Source organism: Zootoca vivipara, chromosome 4 (assembly GCF_965207765.1).
Source record: "Zootoca vivipara chromosome 4, rZooViv2.hap1.1, whole genome shotgun sequence".
Taxonomy (NCBI): Eukaryota; Metazoa; Chordata; class Lepidosauria; order Squamata; family Lacertidae; genus Zootoca; species Zootoca vivipara.
The window spans coordinates 59,053,658-59,076,057 of NC_142587.1; the positions used below are offsets into that span (position 1 = coordinate 59,053,658).

General features: G+C 39.7%; 1 protein-coding gene across 1 annotated transcript in view; it reads left to right on the top strand.

The window, feature by feature from the left end:
• ROBO2 (roundabout guidance receptor 2) overlaps positions 1 to 22,400 on the top strand; it is a 443,321-nt gene that overhangs the window by 379,908 nt on the left and 41,013 nt on the right. The window contains exons 19-22 of the mRNA XM_088667988.1: positions 11,874 to 11,916; positions 13,529 to 13,656; positions 18,626 to 18,907; positions 21,132 to 21,288. Coding sequence (XP_088524114.1) covers positions 11,874 to 11,916; positions 13,529 to 13,656; positions 18,626 to 18,907; positions 21,132 to 21,288 — 610 coding nt within the window. The remainder of the gene's footprint in view (positions 1 to 11,873; positions 11,917 to 13,528; positions 13,657 to 18,625; positions 18,908 to 21,131; positions 21,289 to 22,400) is intronic.

Consider the following 22,400-nt stretch of genomic DNA (forward strand, 5'->3'; position numbering starts at 1 on the left):
AGCAACATATCAGTGCAGCATATAGTGGTTGAACCCCTTCTAATTATTCAGATTATACAAAGACTTAACACTCAAGTGCAAGAAGAAGCACTCTGTCTGCTCATCAGTTACACTAATGTGATATTGACTGTACCAGTGATTCCAGCAGAAGGCTACAAAGTAATAAACCTTTCTTTATAATTGTGCATCCTGCCCTTCTAACCTACTCTGTTTTGAAAGGTAATTTGTAGCACATTGGTTGAAATAATATATCTATCCACATGAAGCCCTTAATCACAAAGGGCCAAATTTTATGCTTAAGGATCTCCATGCTTAACTTTCAAATTTCTGCAGATTTTTTTCTGATGGTCAAAAAAGCGGAACTTATCCTAACTTTTTTGTAGATTCTTCCTGAACTTGAACATATGCTAGGCATGGTCAGAAATAAAGCCATGCACATAAATTTAATACTCAACACAGGTTGAGTTATTATTCATGCATAAACAGCCTATTCTAAAGCAACATATTTTCACACATTTCTACAGTTTTCATTTAGACCAAACATATTTTCAAAACAAAACCTTGAAATGACTCTGCCATTATCATTTCCTTAGCAGACCTAACATAAAGCTAGCTATTATAGTTAGTGTGATTAAAGTGATGTGAAAAGTAAATGAACTACTGTATGACTGAAATGGCAGATTGAACCAAGCTACCCAACATACGCGTGGACGAGGAAAGTAATAAGTACAGTTAACAGCCACTATTAAAACAAATAGTTATCCTATGGTTTCCACAGTTTGCCTCTTCCTAGTCCACATTGGTTTAGGCAAAATCTTCAAGGTGGCATTTCTTGCCCATTTTGATAAGGATGTTGGCAAGCAAATACTTATTTGGTGTCCAGTTTGCCCAACAAATATACCCACAACGTAACTGGCTGTGTTTAACTATATAAATTCTTTATGCATCATATAAACATTATCTAATTTAGTAGAAGCAATTAAGGACCAACTTTTAGAACAGGAAATACAAATAGATCACTTCTTGTATACGTAATGTCCAAACTTTTGTACACATGTACAAATGAATCAGTTTTTTAAAAACATAATGTCCAAATAAAAGCTTTTTGTGTTCCACATATGTCTTAGTGAATACGAGTGTCAAACGTAACAACTTTAAGGAGCAGTACTTGCAAAAGATGAACTTTTCTTTGTAATGCATTATTTAGAGTATGCTTGGCTGACAAAGCCCGGCAAGGCGAAACAAGGTATTATTCCGGAAATCCTTGTCACGTTTAAGTTCTTTCGTCTGACACCAGCATACTACAACTATATTGTCTAGTTTGCCCAGGCTGATGGAAATTCTGTATATCTCAAGATATATTTTTGTTCTGCTAATACTCATTGTGCAGGAATACGATTGCCTCGACATCTGCATGATTGATACAATCTGTCAAGCAAAATTTATTGTTAGAAAATATCAACAGCACCCTTGCCAGCATCAAGCTTGCTCACAAATAAGCACAGTTGTGAATGCTTTTGCAGCTACTGTGAAGATGTGAATGCAGTTTATTTTTGGTTTACATTTGACAAATGAAAACAAGATATTGCAAGAAAAAATGCACCAACTGTGTGACTACCTTTTACCCCACTTCTGTTACACAGACACTCACCTTGATAAGTTTTATCAACCGAAATTCAAACAAATTTCTAGTGACTCAGACTTGGGTCTCCTTGTTTTTCTCAAAACAGGTTCATGCAACAAGAGTGCTTCTTCTATCCCTGTTATAGACTGTTCACCTAATTTGCTATGTGCACCTGTCACATTTGTTGTTCAAGGCATCCTGTTACACCCCTGTTACATGTCTATTAGATCACCTTTTCTTAAATGAACTTGACTCTTCCCCTCCCTTCATTCAAAAATAAGACCTCCTCTTCCTCTCTCTCTCTTCCTCTCTCTCTCTCTCTCTCTCTCTCTCTCTCTCTCTCTCTCCTATTTCACCAGCCTTTATTCAACTTATTTAAAAACATCATTTTACGTTCATGTTCAGGCTGCTCTACTCCTGGCCTCTCAGAGAACCCTACCCCTTTTCTGGCTTTGCCAGCTGCTTCCTTCAACACCTGGCTTTGAGAACTCTCCCTCTTTCAATTGCCTCTCTTGCAAAGCTCAGCAGGAGGCCACATTTGCCTGCTGAGAGAGACAGCTGGTAGGATATCTACCACAACTATTTTGACTTTGGTCCTTGCAGTCCCCCATGACAAGGTATGAAAACACCAAACTATCTTTGCCAAGGACTCTTGACATGCTTGTTTGGTGGGGGAAAGTGTGGGGTCAAACTCTGGAGATATATGAGGCAGGAAAGTATGGAATGGTATAAACTGCAGCTGCATATTATTGCATATCAGCAAACCTGCAGGGTGTAGCAAAATGTCATTCTGCATTAGGATCAGTAAATTCAACAGTTTCAATTGTGCTCATGAATACTAATATAAGATAGATTGGAATGTAACAGAAGTTAAAAAGACACTGATGATAGCATAAGAGGAGCTGTGCTGGAAGAGACCAAAGACCCATCTATTCACAGTGGCTAACCAGGTGCCTATGGGAAGTGTGCAAGCAGGATGTGAAGTGCAACAGCACTCTCCCTACTTGTGATCCTCAGCAATTGGGATTCAGATTCATAATGTATCCGACTCTGGGGATTCTTCTTCTTCTTCTTTGGCGATCACTCGTAGCCGAGTAAGATTGTCTTCCATAAACACGATTTTAACAATGGGTCCGTAAGTGACTGTGGAAGCCAATTCTGGATCCACACGTCCTTCCACAGTGGGGACATTGGTTTCCAGGCGGGAGTTGATCACGGTGTGGATTTTCCAAGTGTGCCTTCCTCTTAGCACGTGTCTCCCTTGTGTCCTGAGATCGAGTTTCTTCAAAGCCCATGACACCTTTGGTAAAGGCTGTTCTCCAGCTGGAGCGCTCGCAGGCCAGTGTTTCCCAGTTGTCAGTGTTTATACTGCCTTTTTAAAGATTTGCCTTGAGACAGTCTTTAAACCTCTTTTGTTGACCACCAGCATTACGCTTTCCATTTTTAAGTTCGGAATAGAGTAGTTGGGATTCAGATTCATAAATTTGTCCGACGCTGGGGATGGTGCATGGCCATCATGGTTAGTAGCCCTCGATAGCCTTATCCTCCATACATTCTGCTTTATCAGTTATGTGCCTGCAATATCAATTTGAAAAGATTTCAGTTCCCTCTGGCTGTTACACAAAGCTATGGTTTTTGATTCACGTGATGTACGGAAAAGGGCATAGATGCACACACGGAGCATTACATGCAAACATATACAACTCATGCTGATACTAGAATAAACACTAATTTCCCCCTTTCCTGCAATGAAAGGTCAGCTGATTGGGTTGATAGCTCCACCCACGGTCAAAGGCAGGCAGCAATGTTTTGGAATGTAGGGCTCCCAGGTTTCAATTCTGCTGTTGCCTTTGTCAATGCAGCCAGATCACTCACCACCTGCTCCCAACTTCTCTCTTATCAGGCTTACTTTCTCTTCCTCCTCCAGTTCTTTGGTAACCCTCCCCCAACTGAGGATCCAGTCAGAGTGCACTGGGCTTCTCCATCTTTCCCCTACTGTTGCTTTAAATCACATCTGACTTCATGTCAGCATCCCCACGCCTTTCCTCCACTTCTCTTTCCCCTACTGTTGCGTTAAAGCCTTTCCTTCGCTCAAACTTATGGAGTTCTAAGGGGGCTTTTCCTTATGTGTTTTGTTCTTTGCCTTCCTCACTTTTGGGGGGGGGTGTCCTTATTCCTTTCGTTGCATTTGAACTAGCGGGCGAGCAGGCTCAGAACTTTTCATTTTCTGACACTGCCCCCTCCACTACACACCCCCACCAGAGCTCTAACCCCCGAGAGTGCAGTGCAGAGCGGACAGCAGGGAAGGAAGGCAAGATGACTTTAGAAGGAGAAAGGAGGAGGAGAAGCTCAGGCTTGCATGAGACTGGCGGCAGCAATGGCTGCTGCTGCTGTGTCCGAAGCTGCGGAGAAAGGCTTTTCTTTCTTAGCCTGCGATCAACAATATCAGTCCCAGGATCTCCGAGTCGATCACGATACACGTCTTTGGCATGCCTGCCCTAGGTCATGTGATTAAACCTTCTCATTCCTCCAATGGGGATGAGATTTTCCAAGCTTTCAGCCTTCTCCTCCCCTGCTTTGTCCACAACTGTGAATCCACTCTATCTCCCGCAGATTGTTCCCACTCCCTCAGCTTTTCTTCCCCAAGAAACCCAGCCAGATGGGTGGGGTATTATTATTATTATTATTATTATTATTATACATTTCCCTTTAGAAACTGGAAATTGCCACCATTCTCTGCTTTCTTCTGGACAGTCTCCGCCCTAACACCCTCAACCAACAAGCAGCCACACGCTCTTCCATTCTCTCCCAACCAGCTTTCCTTCCTAAGGTCACCTCCAGCTTCCACTTGCAGCAAAAACTTGGTCTTCCCTCCTTCTGCCCTTCCTTAGTGACCACAGGGGGAAAGCTTGGCACTCCGTCAATGTACGTAGGGCTTCAAAAGTCTACATTCAGCGAACCAAAGAGCTCAGATGGACAGTTTCACTCTTTGTTTCATTCTTTCTCTTCTCCTAAGGGAAGGAAGTGATTTCTGCCACTCTAGATAGATAGATAAAGGCCCACATTGCCCTTTCCTGCAAAGCTCAGGGACCTACTGTCCCTTAGCACATCATGGCTCACTCTTCTTGTTCTGCAGATACCTGCAGTGCATTTTCAGTTAATGCTGTACTGCTGGAAATATGCAAGGCAGCCACCTGGTCCTCCCAAAGCACCTTCACGACACATTACAAAATGTTACCCCCCCCTCCATAACATTGCAGCCTTTCTGCTGCCTGAGATTAGGATAGCTCTGGTATCTCCCAATCTACTGGCCTTTCATTGCAGGAATGGGAAAAGGTATGATTGTATCTACCTGAAGCATAGTTTTCCATTCCCAATGAAAGGTCAGCAGGGCCCCACCCTCAGGGCTACCTCTTTCCTTTATTTCTGGGATGTAGGATATACTTTCCTCCTTCTTAATGTCCGTCTTTCCCTTGAGCTTGGAGAGTTTGCAAACTGAATCCTTGGAACCCTACACCCCAAAACATTACTGCCCACTTTGGGCCATGGGCGGAACCAGCAACCCAATCTGCTGACCTTTCATTCGTAGGGGATGAAAAACTACACTTCAGGTAGTTACAATCGTGCTTGTTATGTTTTTCATGGTTATTTTCCAAATTCTCCTTGTGCAAACGTACACTGCAGGCTTTAACATGGTTGAAAGAAGGGTGAGCTGACAGAAAGCACATACAGTGGTACCTCTACTTACGAATTTAATGCGTTCCGAACGCACATTCATAAGTTGAAAAAAATTGTAAGTCGAATCCCATAGGAATGCATTGGGAGAAAAAATTCGTAAGTCGAAGCAACCCTATCTAAAAATTTGTAAGTAGAAAAAATCCTTTCTAAACCGCATCCAAGATGGCGGACGGAGCTCCATTCGTAAGTAGAAACATTCGTAAGTAGAGTTATTCGTAAGTAGAGGTGCACTGTACCTCTTTTCTAGACAGATACCAAATTTTAAGATTCCATAAGAATGATAAAAAAGAATCCATTTTCTCAGGTGAATCCTTCTATGTAGTACCCTATCACATTTATCCATCCTGCTCCCCACTTCTTATAAATTCATAGAAATCCATCTACTGAAACAGGAAAAATGTAATGTATCTTTCATCTGCCCTCAGTTTCCTAAGTGTGTCTGCATCCATTTGCAGGAATGCAGACATGTTCCTCTAACTGCATACACTATCAGTCTGAACGAAAACCACACATTTTTGCTTATAAATACTAAGCTTGGGGATTAAAGATTGTTGTGAAACCGAGTAAATAAAAACAAATTACAAATGCCAAACTAAACATCTCACGCACAAGTCCTAACAGTGGTAGATTATTATAAATTATTTGACAGAACCATCCAAATGCAGGAAGATTTGATAGAATTTTTACATGCTGATTATCTGTTCTGAGTTAATGCTTATTAAAAGAGGATTAATCTGTATTCATATTTGAGGAACAGCTTATCAGAAAAAGGGAAGAGACTTGGCTGGCAACATTAAAGTTTTCATTTGTACTAGGAAAATGTGGCCCACTAGAGATAGGCACACAGAAAGCTTTATTTCCTCAAAACGTCAGCTGAGTGTGTATTTCTATTTTTTGGTTCTAGCCTGCATGAAGATTGGATTTAACCTTGCTAGATAGTATTTGTAAATAGTTCAACTAGTACCATAGTATCTTTGTATACTGTATGTATATGAGTTTTTTTCAATTTTTTTTGTGAGGCTTAATTGTGCATGTTTTTGTATAGCCCTTGCAACACAGGTTAACAAGGATTCTTCAAAACTCTCTGGTTCCCTCTTTCAATACATCCTTGTGTACGTCATATTTTTAAAATGTGTTCCTCCCTTTATATTCTGCAGATTTTTAAATAATCTGTATAAGATCCAGCATATAAGCATTTTTTTTATTTTAAAAAAATGCCGCTTTGTGATAGTAGATGAAGTTTGTCTTTCATCTCCCTTTCAACTTTCAAAATGTCTCAGCAGTTTTTTGAAATTTATACCCCTGATTTAAATCAGCGTTGCTGATTCCTCTCTCACACACACACCCCGGATATGTCAGTAAGGACTGTAGTCTACTGTATTCAAATATGTTTCCCTTCAGCATTTTAGGCGTGTTTTGCAATTCCAGAAATCAAACTGCAGGCAAAAATGCTGACACAAACATATGGTAACAGTGATAAACATAGTGCTTAGTTTGGCAGACCAACTATCATTTGTGACTTTTGCTGCCTTTTCCACAGAATGTTGATCCTTTCAGAGTGATGCTCTCTTGCTGACTTGCCCAGCCATTTTTATTGTGGATTGTATGAAGCTTTGGGAAATAAAATAAGGGAGAATATTTTTGGAGGGGGGAGACATTAATTGCAATATTATAAACTTATTGTCCTTTGACAATTGTCACTCTGAGATGATAACAGTTGTCATTCTGAAAATTATATTAATTTCCAGAGACAGATGTAATAATGAAGCAGCATCCATTCTTCTGTGATTACTTCTCCTTATAAATGTGTTCCCCAAAGGCTGTAAGATAATTCCATTAAAAAAAATACAACTACTGAAAACAGATATTGCATTATAACCTCACAATATGAGAACTATTTATAACACACCCAGCAACCATTAAAAAATGGTATCGTATCTGAAGAAATGTGCATGCACACGAAAGCTCATACTAATGACAAACTTAGTTGGTCTCTAAGGTGCTGCTGGAAGGATTTTTTTTTATTATTTTGTAAAAAATGATAGAGAAACATGACTTCGTTTTTGATGAAGAAAATAACTCCAGCAATCAGAATGACAACCACATTGGTCCAGTTCATAGAATCATAAGAACACAGGAGGTCTCAGCTTCTTATTGCCAAGGTATTCCCTGGAAGGACAGATCGTGAAGCTGAGGCTCCAATACTTTGGCCACCTCATGAGAAGAGAAGAATCCTTGGAAAAGACCCTGATGTTGGGAAAGATTGAGGGCACTAGGAGAAGGGGACGTCAGAGGACAAGATGGTTGGACAGTGTTCTCGAAGCTACGAACATGAGTTTGACCAAACTGCGGGAGGCAGTGCAAGACAGGAGTGCCTGGCGTGCTATGGTCCATGGGGTCACGAAGAGTCGGACATGACTAAACGACTAAACAACAACAACAACATTCCCTTCTCACCACTCTACCAACACTCTTTACTTTCGGGATTGCCTGACTGTGCCAGTATCTTGTCTTACTTCCCTATAAACCTACAGAAACCAGACTGCAGGGTCAACTGTCCCCTGATATAGTACCACAATCTGAGTGAAAGGAAAACTCCTGTCCAACTGCTTGCATTGTGGCAGAATATTGGCTGCTATTAAGAAGTGGACATCATGTCCCAGAACATAGAGGAGGGGGAAAAGGTGGAAAGTGCTATTTAGGAGCTTCTCATGTGACTGGGAGACGCAGGTGGCGTTGTGGTCTAAACCACAAAGCCTAGGGCTCGCCGATCAGAAGGTCGGTGGTTCGAATCCCTGTGACGGGGTGAGCTCCCGTTGCTCGGTCCCTACTCCTGCCCACCTAGCAGTTCGAAAGCATGCCAAAGTGCAAGTACATAAGTAGGTGCCGCTCTGGCGGGAAGGTAAATGGTGTTTCAGTGCACTGTTCTGGTTCGCCAGAAGCAGCTTAGTTATGCTGGCCACATGACCCGGAAGCTGTCTGTGGACAAACGCCGGCTCCCTCGGCCAGTAAAGCGAGATGAGCGCCGCAACCCCAGAGTCGTCCGCGACTGGACTTAATGGTCAGGGGTCCCTTTACCTTTACATGTGACTGGAAGTTTGGCCATCTGTATTAGGAATACTTTATTTTTATTAACCCTACTAGTGAGCAAAAGGGGAACATAATCCCTCTATATCTAACTCCTTTCTTGGGGTAGGGGGTAGGATTAAGCTCTGAAGAATTGTTTGTTGTGAGCATCTGCTTACATAAATGATCATGAATCCTTTTATTTAAAATATGGTATTACATTGGACGGTTTCTATTCTTCAGGTACAAATGCTAGTATTCAGAACAAGTTACATGTCTATGTTAGAAAATCAGCAATTTAAAATTTGAGATCTGGTGACCTAGAATGTCTCTTGTCAACAGTTTTTGCCTCAGTTCCTCAGACTTCCTTTCTAATAAAGTTAATTCAGCCACAGGGATTCTCTGTGGCATTCCAGAATGAAAAAAAATGCAAAGAACTCATTCAGCTTCTCCACAATCTTGTTTTCCTTCATTAGTACATCTTGACTCCCTTGTCATCTAAAGATCCAACTGCCTTCCTAGCCAGTTTCCTCCTGCTTTCAAAGTGTTTAAATAACTTTTTAATTGTGCTCCTAAGGGTTCTAGAAATGTCATCCCTGAATTTGCTCATTTTGTCCCTTATTGCCTGTTTGCATTTCTGTTGGCAATGTTTGTGTTTCTTTTTGTTCTGTTTATTTGGGCCAGACTTAAATTTCTGAAGACAGTTTTCTTGATCTCTAATAGTTTGCTTGTTAACCTTGCTGGTAGTCCCTTGGCCTTGGTGGTACCTTTCCTGACCTGTAGTATGCATTGTAGCTGAGCTTCCAGTATTGTGGTTTCTAATAACACCCACACATTCTGAAGATATTTGAGCCCCTTGACTTTATCTTTCCGCTTCCTTTTTACCAATCCCCTCTTCACCCTGGGAGTGGGACACTGCTAGGACGTCCTCATCCCCAGAAGGCCTCATCCCGTACGTCACTGCCTCAAGAAAACAAACTTGTTCTCTGAGGACCAGAAGCTCATTGAACTAAGCCTATCCTCAGCAAGCCATTTGTCTGGCACACTTTAGGCATAGTAGAAACAAAATGTAAACTTTAAAATGTAGAATATAAGTGCTTGGTTTCAAGTTTCAAATTATGTTTGTAAGGTTATGGAAGAAGATGCAGAAATGAAAGTGAGAGAATCCAATGTAGATGTTAATCACACATTTTCTAACAGCTACGATGCCAGCCACAACTAAATAAACTTGCACCCATTGTTTCCCTGAAGATTGCTGTAAAATATCCACCCAATTTTGCATAAACTATTTTAGCATGTGTTATGATTGTTTGGTAGTATATTAAGAAGCATTAGAATGCTTGTGTATACTTTGTATTTAATATTTTATACACTTTCACTGTGATTAGCATTAATTCATTTCCAAATAGGTAAAGCATTTAATTTGCGATATGCCTGTTGTGATTTTCTAGCAACAATAATTGCCCATACAGTGGTGATAGGCAATTAATCATCAGTTCCTAAGTTCATTCTATATGGGATCCCAAAGGGATCCTCTTTGTCTTCATTGTAGTTGAACGCGCATTGTGAAGCCACTTGTGGAACTGATAACACAGCAAAAATGTAATGTATCACCAGAAAGCTACAGCTACCCTGCTTTATATGTCTGTGTCTTTGCTGATCATAGCATTTCCATCTTGATGCTGTACAGTTGTTTAACTGAGATTGTGGAGTGTGTGGCAAGAGATCAAGAGAAAGCTGCTTTGTGTTATAAATTTTGAAGTATTTCTGTATTAATGGAGAAGCATTTTTGTGGAATTTTCAGATGCATATGATCACCCAGGATGGTTGATCATTTCAGTTAATCCTGTGAATTGCATCAAGCATCTCTTGTTGTGCTTTGTACAAAAAGACCAGTGACTATACCCCAGCATGGATTGTGGTTGTGTGATGGTTGAGACCAGTGTGGTATACTTGATGAGATCATTTGTTTTAACTGATTTAAATTCTAAATTTTAAATTGTTGTAATCCATTATGAGACCTGCTGGTAAAGAGTAGGTAATCATATCACCATCACTACATTTTGATGGGTAACTCATGAATCAAATTTGTTTACAGCTATAAAGCTCACTAGGTGACTTTGTGCTTAGGCTACCCCAGTCAAACCTACCCCACAGAGCTGATATAATTTTTTAAAAATGGAGGAAAACCAATTTTATCCCCTTTGGACTCCTGGTGAAACGTTACACATGTAAAGCTCTCCCATGTCCCTTGCTTTCTCAATCTTCTTCACTGGTTTTCCAAACTTCCTTCATTTTTTTTGACAGCTAGCACTGAAATTCCAGGGGTTTCTTTACTTCGGGGTATCTCTTCTTTATGGGTGGATGCCAGAGGTTACATCACTTTAAGTCACAGGAACACACACAATTGTCATTTGAGAAGATAGTTCAGGGGTTCTAATATGCAAGCTTTACCCTAGCCTTTACCAGCCTGGTGCCCACGACATGTTTTGGACTATATCTCTCATCATCGTAGTCCAAACTATCTGACAAAGGCTGCTGTATGTTATGCAGAACACTGATACTGTGTCTCGTGATACTATCCACTGTACTGTACTGTTTTAAATAGGACTTACAACATAGAGATTGTAACAGTTATAAGCAATGCAAGACCCTAAATTTATAACAATATCTTGTTGTAAGGTAGGTGTGTTTATACTATGTTTGAAAAGTATTCATAATTTTTTGAGATTACAAGACTGATCTTGGCAATTAAGAGTTTACATCATGGTTTCTCAAACTTAGGTTCCTAGCTGTTGTTTGACTACAACTCCTACTGGTCCTACAACTTGGGATTATGGGAGTTGTAGTCCAACAACAGCTTCGGACCCAAGTTTGAGCATTGGTTTTACATCATTCACTCTGTTCAGAACACTTCAGGCATGGATAAAAGGTGTTAGAATATAAGATAAGAATGTATTTTGAATATTTTTTCCCCATTTCAGTTTCCCCAAACTTTTCACTTTTGCTCCTTCTGCAATGATTAGCAGATCCAGGTCATTGTTAATTACTTATTAGAGTACTAATATGCTAAAGAGAGCACAGATTCATTTTTATTTAGTTTGAAGATATGAAGGTAATGTTTTCATTAGAATCTGCATGATTCAGGGGTCTCTGGTTTCATACATTTGAAGCCAAAGGTCTATTGATTTGAGAATTTCTCCCCCAAACCCATAATATCAAGGGATCAGAAATAAGTTGTCCTGTGAGACTGTGACTGAGAAAGATTGATTTAAATCAATATTGTCTAGAGAGAACTGGGAGATACGGCAATTTTTGCTTTCCTACCTATACTTGATTATATTGTTTAATGCATTATATTGTATATTGTGATATGCTTGATATAAATGACTTACTATGGCTAACAGACTTTTCCTACTCTCTTTTTTATGAAAACCTACACCAGTTACTTTCCAAAGAGGAGATGGGGGACTTATGAGCAATGGAAGGTATGTCTGCTATTGAAAAGGTCGTATTCAATTTCAGGTTGTGTCATATTTAAGCCCCATCAGATTTATTTTTTTATTAGGAACTAAAAAAAGAAAAACAGACTACTGTACTACATGATCAGTTGCTAGCGTGACAATTCTGGGAGGAATTAAATGGCTTAGACCAGATTTTAATGATCTGTTGTACACTTGAGGGGAATCAAGTCCAGATGTTTCATATCTCCCAGATGCCCAGAAAGAAATTAGTAGAAAGTATCAGAAAGAATGTGTTCATTTGTTTTCAGGATGTTTATTGCATTAATTAGGCATTAGTAAATGAAGTTGCTGTTGTTTAAGACTCCTTATTGGCTCCCACTAAATTGCTGTGAGTGAACAATTACACACAATCGATCACAAAATAAATGATTCATGGAAGATGAATAGGCTGTAGATTGATAGGACTAGATTCTACAACTTTGGCTACTCAATTGAAATTGATAAAAGTTGATAACAGAGCCATATATCCTCATCTATTTTCTCTATGCCAATATGGAGATTGTAATTAAGCTCTGGTAATAACTTCCAATCTCCTATTTAATCAATATTTGTGTGTGTGTGTGTGTGTGTGTGTGCATACACACACACACACACACACACACACACACACACACCCCAAAGATTAGGCCTAATGAGAGTTCCTAGATGTGGCAAGAATGCTGCTAGATCTTCTTATTGCTGTTTCCATAGAAACCCACGTTTCTCTTAGGGATTGTGCCAGAAGGGATTCATGGGGGGTGGGAAGGGATACAATAACAATAACTGTTAAAAAGAAACATAAAAAGAGCCTTGCTGGATCAGTGCAAAAGCAGATCTAGACCAGTATCTTGTTTCCCACAATGCTGTTTGTTTACACGTACTAATAATCAAGTACAGCTTACGACTTATTTGTTTAATGTGCTGTTCCCCCACCTTTCTCCTATTCATCTCTCTCAGTTTTAGGAACGTGCCCACTGAGCCAAATTCTAACGTCTTAATGACTAGTTCCTTTCAGATAAAAAGTGCTCAGTCTTCAGTTGTTCTTGAAATCTGAAATCAAATTATATGAACATGAAAGTCTGTTGACACAGATAAAAATGCTGTTTTGAACTTTTCATTAATCCCACTCAATCCTACTTGCCTTTAAAACCACGCAAGGCTGCTCAAAGGAAGAGCTAGCAGCTTGTGGATGACAGACATACATTTGGGATGCAGGAAGTGAAGGAATACTCACCCAGAGTCCTGGAAATGGCTGATACAGAACAGTCACTTTGAGTGATTGTTCCCTTGAGGTGGTAATTTATCATTCATCCCTAGTTTAGGATCCTTCAATGGTACAGTCTACTCCTTATTTTGAAATGAACTACAGAATTCATTTGGATTCTAGCAGACTTGTAACTGATTCCACTTGCACATACAGTACTAATTTGTGTAAAGCTCCAATTAACTGCTGAATCATTTATATCAAGAAAGCCTTCACAATTTTAATATGAAATAAAATTTAAATTTTATTGTTGAGAGAGATGTATAAAGTCTCCTCAGTTTGCAGTTGTAAAGAGTTTCCCACAGATGTATTCCGATGTTCATTTTTCTCCAGTCGACCAGGCCTGTTAAATGCAAGTGACCCGAGTTATCCTTGGCTAGCAGATTCTTGGCCTGCCACCAGCCTACCTGTAAACAACAGCAGTAGTGGACCAAATGATCTTGGAAATTTTGGACGTGGAGGTAGGTTTGTTCAGTGATTTAGTAAAATAAAAAATAAAAATTGCAGAACATTCATTTTTTACATGTTATTTTATTTGAATACATTTGGAAATATAGATAACTAAAAGGAAGAACACCACATAGCTATGAAACAAGACCATCAATTAAGAAAAAAAGGAAATCTACATTTCCCTCTGAATATTAGTGTTGGGGGGGAGGGGTTGAGGACATGTGCTATGATTCTGCAAAGTCTTCCTTTTGAATTCACTCTACAGAACTTGAGTACTGTTTCTAAACCAGATGAAATAGTTTAGCAGAATGACTATGCTATTCTAATGTGCTTAACTGTTTCATAAGATGCTACACTTTCATTATACTGGGCTGTATCCTGTGCTGCTGTTGCACAAGTGAAACAGGTTTCGGGAGACAGACCCTCCAGAGCAGATTTTGGAGACTTGCAGGGGAGAAGAATGGAAGATGACTTTGCTCATGCAGAACTGAATGTGACCCATTGAATTGAGCTTGAATCCTCTGGTAGTCAGCCAGAGAAGTTGTTACAAGTGTATACCTAGACTCACATTTTCGCAGCCAGCACTCATGTATGTTCATATAGACACTGCTGAGAGGTTTAGGATCTTGTGCTGGAGTTATGACATGCACTTGTTATAGAAGCTCTCACACAAAGGAATAAGGAAAGCTTGGTTCATTATATAAAATAGGAGTAAGGGAAAGATAGAGGATTTTATCCACTTTTTCTTTCACTGCCCCCTATACGATGCAATAAGACCGAGGCTCCTTCTACTAATTCCTCCGCTCATTGCCTTGGAAGATGACCGCATGAAATTTCTATTTGTGGACGCTAATCCCAGGGTTTCCATATGGTTTCCTCGCGTAAAGGCAGTAAGATCTATGGCTCACTATCTGCGTGACCTGATGAATCCTTCACACTTGCCCGCTTCCATTCCATTCCCACAGCATTCCTACAGGGTATATTTTCTAACACTCCCCCCGACCTTAAACTCTGCAGTTGGCCGCATTGGATAGAGCCAGGTCCAGCACTTCGTCCTTCTCTAGAATCCATTTGCAGATTTTGTCATTGTCCCAAGCGATCAGAGCGGAAAAATCTGGGAGGGAATAGCGTTCACAGATAGTCTCCATGCCTTTTGACCAAATGCGGCTACCAGTAAAGGCTAGAAAGGCTTGTTTAGCAAGAGTCGAGTTTGGGGCTTCTGCAAGAGATTTATAGTAGGTGATTATCCTGATGTGGGCTCTTGCAATGATAGATGGCAGTCCCAGTTCCGTTCTTAGTTGGGTGGGTATGGTCCCATTAGGGAGGCCCAAGATCTTTCTTGCCAGGTGGTTTTCAGGGTCTCCAGGCGTTGGAGTGCTTTCAAATTAGAGCTATATCAATCTTATACATCCCACAAACTACAGAGGTAAACCATACCATAAGTTCAGATTCATATACACCTCTTCACAGAGTTAGTTTGGAGGATCCAGAGATTACTGACTTTCACTGTGGGAGAGGGACTTCTGGAGCATTTGAGGACTTGCTGTGGCCAACAGGCTACACGCTTTGAAGAGAAAGTCACTTGACATCAAAGTAATCTTGACTCTGCACTTCTTGCAATTCCAATGGCAGAGTCAGTGATGGAATTGATTTCAGCTTAGTCAGTTGATGTGGACCCGGCACTGGCAGCTATACCCTCCACTTGACCCCTGCCTCTCCTGGCTGATTTGTTACCAGGCCAAGTTCAAGGTGTTACTGTTGGTACATAAAGCCATTAACAGTTCACCCCTTTTGTGCTCACTCGACTGCTTTGATCTGCTGAACTGGCACTGTTACAGGTGCCACACCATACTTGTTCTGTACTTGTATAAAATTGTTCTCTAAGTGTGGCACTACCTACACTTTGGAACTCCTTGCCTATTGACATCAGGCAGGCGCCTTCACTGTATTTTTCGGCAGCCGTTTAAATCATTTTTGCTGCTATAAAGCAGTATATAGATTTTGTTAAGTAAAATAAAATAAATAAAAGTATTAAATTTACATTCCCCTCTCCATCAAACATACTCCCCTGCCTCATGCTACTTTGTTGCCCCTCCCACTTACCAATTATAACACGTTTTTCATGCTATTTTAAATACATTTACTAAGTCTGCCTTACAGGTAGGTAGCCGTGTTGGTCTGGGTCGAAGTAAAATAAAAAAATTCCTTCAGTAGCACCTTAAAGACCAACTAAGTTTTTATTTTGGTATGAGCTTTCGTGTGCATGCACACTTCTTCAGAACCTTCAGAACTCTTCAGAACGAAAGCTCATACCAAAATAAAAACTTAGTTGGTCTTTAAGGTGCTACTGAAGGAATTTTTTTATTTTAAGTCTGCCTTATTACTATTATTATTATTATTATTATTATTATTATTATTATTATTATTGGTATTAGCCTTTTACATTAGTTTTTGAGATTATTTTTCCTGGTTGAAAGCTGTATATATGCAAAGTTACTTAACAATGACAGTTTTGGAGAAACAGCAAAATTGTGAAGTAAAAGTTGAATAAATGCAATGTATGTGTATGTATAATAGTATGTGTAATAGTAAATGTGTAAATGTATGTGTAATAGCAGGCACCCCCAAACTGCGACCCTCCAGATGTTTTGGCCTACAACTCCCATGATCCCTAGCTAACAGGACCAGTGGTTGAGGAAGATGGGAATTGTAGTCCAAAAAATCTGGAGGGCCAAAGTTTTGGGGTGCCTGGTAATAGTATTATTGCATCTTTAAAAAGTATCTGGTTTGTGAGTAGTTAACTGAATGAAGGTAAAAGGTTGGCAAATTACCTTTAATTGAGGTCTAAGAGATAGTGTACAGGCAATCTTACAGCTGTTGGTCTGTCAAGAAACCATTACACTGATACAGTTACTTAGAAGGTGAATATGTGCCTTGAGTTTTTCTGGTATGTCAGTAGGCATTAGAGACCATTGTTTTATATGAGACAGTGGGATCAAAAAGGTCAGTCTGTGATAGATCCTTCAGTGGATGTTCCATTTAACTGTCAGAGAGAAGGTTTTGATTGGTTGTAACACTGCGGCTGAAGGGTGTAAAAAGGCAGACACAGAAATTCAAGAGTCAGTCTTGAGTTGGGAGCTAAAGAAGCCAGCAGAAGCTTCAGTGGCAGCAAGTGCTTGCTGTCCAAGGAATGAAAACATAGGACATGCATAGGCAAACTCAGCCCTCCAGATGTTTTGGGACTACAACTCCCATCATCCATAGCTAACAGGACCAGTGGTCATGGATGATGGGAGTAGTAGTCCCAAAACATCTGGAGGACTGAGTTTGCCTGTGCCGGACTTAGGACAACAGGACTGAAATTGCAGGCAGCTGAAGCTGAGAGGAAGACTCCCAGAGCACTTCCACTGGAAAACTGGAGCCAGATTGTCAACTGTTAGCAGTAGTTCACAAGCAGCAGTGAGTCTCTGACCAGGGAGATTTCAAACTAAGTCCTCTGTAAAAACCTGCATGTTGATGGGAAAGGAGAAAATATGGGCTATTGGCTTAGTGCAGGAAAGAGAACTAGTGCAAGGAAATAGGAACCTCCTTTAAGTAACATTTTAAAGCAAGCCAAGTTATTTTAACATCCAACTTGCAAAATAATCCTCTTATATGATGCAGTATATGCATTTGTTCAACATTTCTGTCAGCACTAGATGTTTCATTGAGCCTTATGCAACTAGTATACCCTCATTAGTCAGGAAGATTAACTTTTTGAACCTTTCATGGTGTCAGAGATTGCCACTGTGAAGATATATGATCAGGTCTTCAGCACACCAAAATATTAAAATTATTAATTTATCTAGATCAGCCTTCCCTGTGCTGACTATGGCTCATGGGAGTTGTAGTCCAAAGTATCTGGAGTGGGTACTATGTTGGGGAAGGTTGATATAGATGAATGGGTGAGGGAGTTCCCTGGTTCAACACATGACATAGTTACTAGATATCATAAAAAAATTCCTTCAGTAGCACCTTAAAGACCAACTAAGTTTATATTTTGGTATGAGCTTTCGTGTGCATGCACACTTCTTCAGATACGCACATGAAGTGTGCATGCACACGAAAGCTCATACCAAAATATAAACTTAGTTGGTCTTTAAGGTGCTACTGAGGGAATTTTTTTATTTTGCTTCGACTCAGACCAACACGGCTACCTACCTGTAACTATTACTAGATATCATGTAAATGTATTTTAATATTTTTATGGCTTAACCGTAATTTAGATGTACTTCTTTCCCAGAGAAGCTGCCCTTCAGTTTCAAAGGCTTAGTTTAGCAAAATAATTGACTGATCATTTAATTCTCTTTAGAGCTGCTGAAATCTTGACACATTTCAAAATGATTTATTCATATCTTTTTCACCCCTCTTTATTGTCAGGAAAAAAATGTCTGGCTAACTTCAGAAATAAAGCCAGATAATGTTCAGCAGGAGAGAAAGAAATAAAGAAAAAACATTTAAGCTCTGCATACCTTGAAAAGAATTATCTGAGGATTGTTCCATGTTCATTCAGTTCTGTGCAATACTCATAAGGTGTTTTCTTGATGTTGGGGGAACGCAGAGGGAGATGGTTTCCTCTGTGATTTGTGGAGTGACTCCTTTCATCATTTCCCTGGAGCACAGACAGTTTCATTGGCTCTGACACGAAATGAACAATTGAAAACATTCTTCAGGACAGAAATATTCCAAACTTCACTTTCACAGCTGAAGGTATGGAAGAAAGATGGTTTTAGGCAGTGAGACGTGAAGGACAAGTGAAAAGTTTGTCACAGATGCTGATAGCAAGGCGATGGCTGTACATCATCTTCCCTCCATTGGCTCATGGACACTGTCTCAGCTGAAATGCAAACGTGCAGAATGACACATTTATTTTTGTATATTAAAACTTCTTGTTGGGGTTTTCCCATGCTGATTTGTTTCATTTCCCTGTTTTCATCACAGATGTGCTGCCTCCGGTGCCAGCTCAAGGGGATAAAACTGCCACAATGCTTTCTGATGGAGCCATTTACAGCAGCATTGACTTCACTACAAAAACTAGTTACAACAGTTCCAGCCAAATAACACAGGCTACCCCATACGCCACAACACAAATACTGCATTCCAACAGCATTCACGAGTTGGCAGTTGATTTACCAGATCCGCAGTGGAAAAGTTCGATTCAGCAAAAAAGTGACCTAATGGGATTTGGTTATTCTCTACCTGATCAGAGCAAAGGCAACAATGGTGATTTTAGTTCTCATTTTTCTTATTACAATTGTTTGTAAAAATCTCTTGTGCACAGTAGAAAATTGTCCTTCTTTGTTCCCATTTCCCTAAACTAATTGCATACCTTGCATGTATCCTATACTTATGCAACAAAGTATATTGTGTCACGATTTTAGTTTGCTTCAGCTTTTGCAAGTATCGCAGCTTATCTTTCCCCCACCCCCTCTACCATTAGAATATATTAACTTTTCACAGTCCTACCACATCCACTGTTTACCAGCTAACTGCATGTTGTGCATGTGCTATAAACTAATCACATGATGGCACTGTGACCTTTGCCCTTTAACCCTTAGCCTTACTTTACATCCCTGACTACCGATTGGCTGAGGGATTGTCTAATAGAATGCCACACAACCAGTCACAGGATTTCAGCACCACCAGCTCTCACAACAGCTCAGAAAGAAGTGGCAGCCTCTCAGGTTGGTTTCAATACAATGTGTGTAAGGAGAAGTGTTTGTGCTTGTAAGCAGCTTAAAAAACACACAAACTAGTTATAACCTTGGAAGAATGATCACTGTAGCCAGAGCCTGTGTTCAAATATTGCATTTTGCCTTCCATTTAGACAAATATGGATGTGTCACGATCATCTGGAAAACCATGAGCTTGATAAAAAAGAAGTGTGCCTTATTTGCCCTAACCGAACAAGAAACCCATTTAGAGATAATAAGAAAATATTTGTAGCCTTTGTACCCTGTGTATTTCAGCATGATTGGAAATTTTATTTTGTAACATTCTCACTTTTCTGGCACGGTGCTGACTTTATTCGTAAATCAATCTTCACTTTGCAGCACTGTCCTTCTCCGAGGAGCTTCATGATGAAGTTAATATTTTGGTTGTATCATTATTGAAGCCCCCAACTCCTGTGAGATTTCACAATATTTCTATTGCTTATCAAGAAATCAACCCATAGCAATATAATGGAATTTATAGAAAAGCTTCTTATGATAGTGATCATTCTAAAAGTTTCAGAGCTGCCTACAAGCATAAAGTATAGGTATTATGCTGCATGCTGTATTATAATTATTACACATCACCATTGCAAAATGGATTACCTGGCTTTAAGAGCAGCAGCAAATTTGCTGTGTTAAATTATTCTGTGCAGAATTGTGCCATTTTCATAATACATTCTAAAAATCTGTTATGAGGCTATTTTACAATAACTTCTATTTTGCTATTCCAGCACTGCCCCCCCTTGCTCTTCTGCTTTATTTCCCTATAAGTCCCTGTGATGCTTTCAGTTCCTATTCCAAATGTTTGGTTTATTTTATTACAAACATACAAATGTGCACGCACATATACATGTTCCACTGCGTGGTCATTTATATTCATGTTCCTTGTTGCTTTCTTCCTCCTCAGGATTCAGTACTTAACCCTAATTGTCTATCATTTTATACGTTAACTAAAATTATCCTTTATTCATCTATCTCTTTTATCCTTGAATCCTCATTTCCGTGTTGGTTTATTTGGTCCTCTTCCAATTCTCTATAACATGACCTTTTTCTCTAGAGTGAAAAGACCCCCTGAATTACATGGGCATAAAATATTACAAAAAGAACTGATCCATACTTTTCAATTGAATGTCCCTATACGATTTCAGTAAGAAACCAGTTACTTTTGCGATTTACATTTTTCACAACTACATTTGGCCTTGTGAATGAAAAGAGAAAGAAACTCAAACAGTAAAGTTTTTGGATGTGTCCTTAACAACTCATTTCGAAAGAGAGAGAAAGATTATGCAAAATGGTACTATTAATACACTGTGATTTGCTATCTGAAAGAGTTTGCTGAAGTCTATTATTTTTTCCAACAATGACTGCACAGAGGTTTATAGCAGACGTGAATAAATCAATAAATATAGTTTTGATATAGCAAGTACATTTTAACTTTTTTCAATGTGTGCTTCATTGTGACTAAGCTATATGGAGTGTGTGAAATAAAAAGAAGTAATTCTGGGCAATTATACAGACTATTTTCATTCCATTCCACCCTATTATTATTTATAACCTTATGACAACTATAACATGTTGCTGCTGATGTTGCTAAGATAAAAATACTCCTCTCTTCTCCCTTTTTTCTTTTTCTTTTTATTTTTTGAGTGTACCATCTGGAATCAGAGCTCTTTCAGGAAATATAAATAGTCAAGTTTGTTTCTTCATACTTCTGTAATGTTTCTTGATTTCAGGTGGGAAAGGAGGGAAGAAAAAGAAAAACAAAAACAATTCCAAACCTCAGAAAAATAATGGGTCTAACTGGGCCAGCATTCCACTCCCACCCCCTCCAATACAGCCTCTTCCAGGCACAGAGCTAGAACACTATGGTGTGGATCAGCAAGAAGGAGGGTAATGTATCTTTTGGGGGGGACCATTTTGAATGTAGTGGAATGCAATATCTCACAGCTGTGGTGTGTAATGTGTATAAGGCCTTTTACCCCAATCAGATTCTGGTGTTTGGATATGAGGGGACTAATATGTGTGGAGCAGAAGGCCTTTTAGGTGTATCTCAGCAAACAGCTTAATAATACAATTGTCTGATGCACTCCCACATGTACACACTGTTGCCAATAGTAAGATAATGCAATCTTCAATGGGCCTGCGATACAATGTGTTTATGGCAGTAAAATTTGGACATTCATTTTTCATACTATATACAGTAGTTGTTTGGATCTCTCCTAGTTTTCCAAAGTTTAAAGCCCCCTCATGCATTGCTTACATGAAGGACAATGCAGGAAGGAGTGGGGGTGGGGGCAGGGCTGGGCCCCTGCCCCCCCCCACACTATTCTGCAGCTGACCTGTCCCTGCCCTCCTGTGTAAGGTTCCATCTCAGACATCCATACTACACTGGATGGTGGGCCATACACTGAGAGGAGCACTGCCACTGTCCCCCCACTATAGCAAAAACAATGCAATTATCTCCAATGGGACTCAACAGCACTGTCTCCTGCTTAGCTATTTTAAAATTGCTAATACAGCAGCCACATTATTGCAGGACAGCGGGGAGGACAAAAAAACCTTGGCCAAATATTGTCCTTTGGCTTTGGGTTAACTTTCTCCCTATAGTTTTCCATTGGCAAAGTCTAGTAGCTTGGACAAAGCATATCTGTGATCCAGCCTCCTCTCTTATGTTCCCACCATAGTTCCTAATAGATAGTCCACATCCTTGAAATTTTCAAAAGCTAAGCAATTTTAGGGAGTGGGGAAATTTTGTTGTTGTTTGATATGGGCTTGTGCCAGCATTAAACTAGTTGTAATTGATATAGGAGTGTGGATTGTATGTCTATGTGTCTGTAGAAAATCCATGTGTATTCACATAAAGAGAGAAATGTTTCTCTATTGAAAATCTGTGTAAATCAACATCCTTAGTGCTTGTTTTGCAAGAGATGCCAGGGACATCTTTTTGGCAGTAATTCAGCGTCATTTTGTTCTTGAACTTGTGAAAATAAACCCCAGTAGAA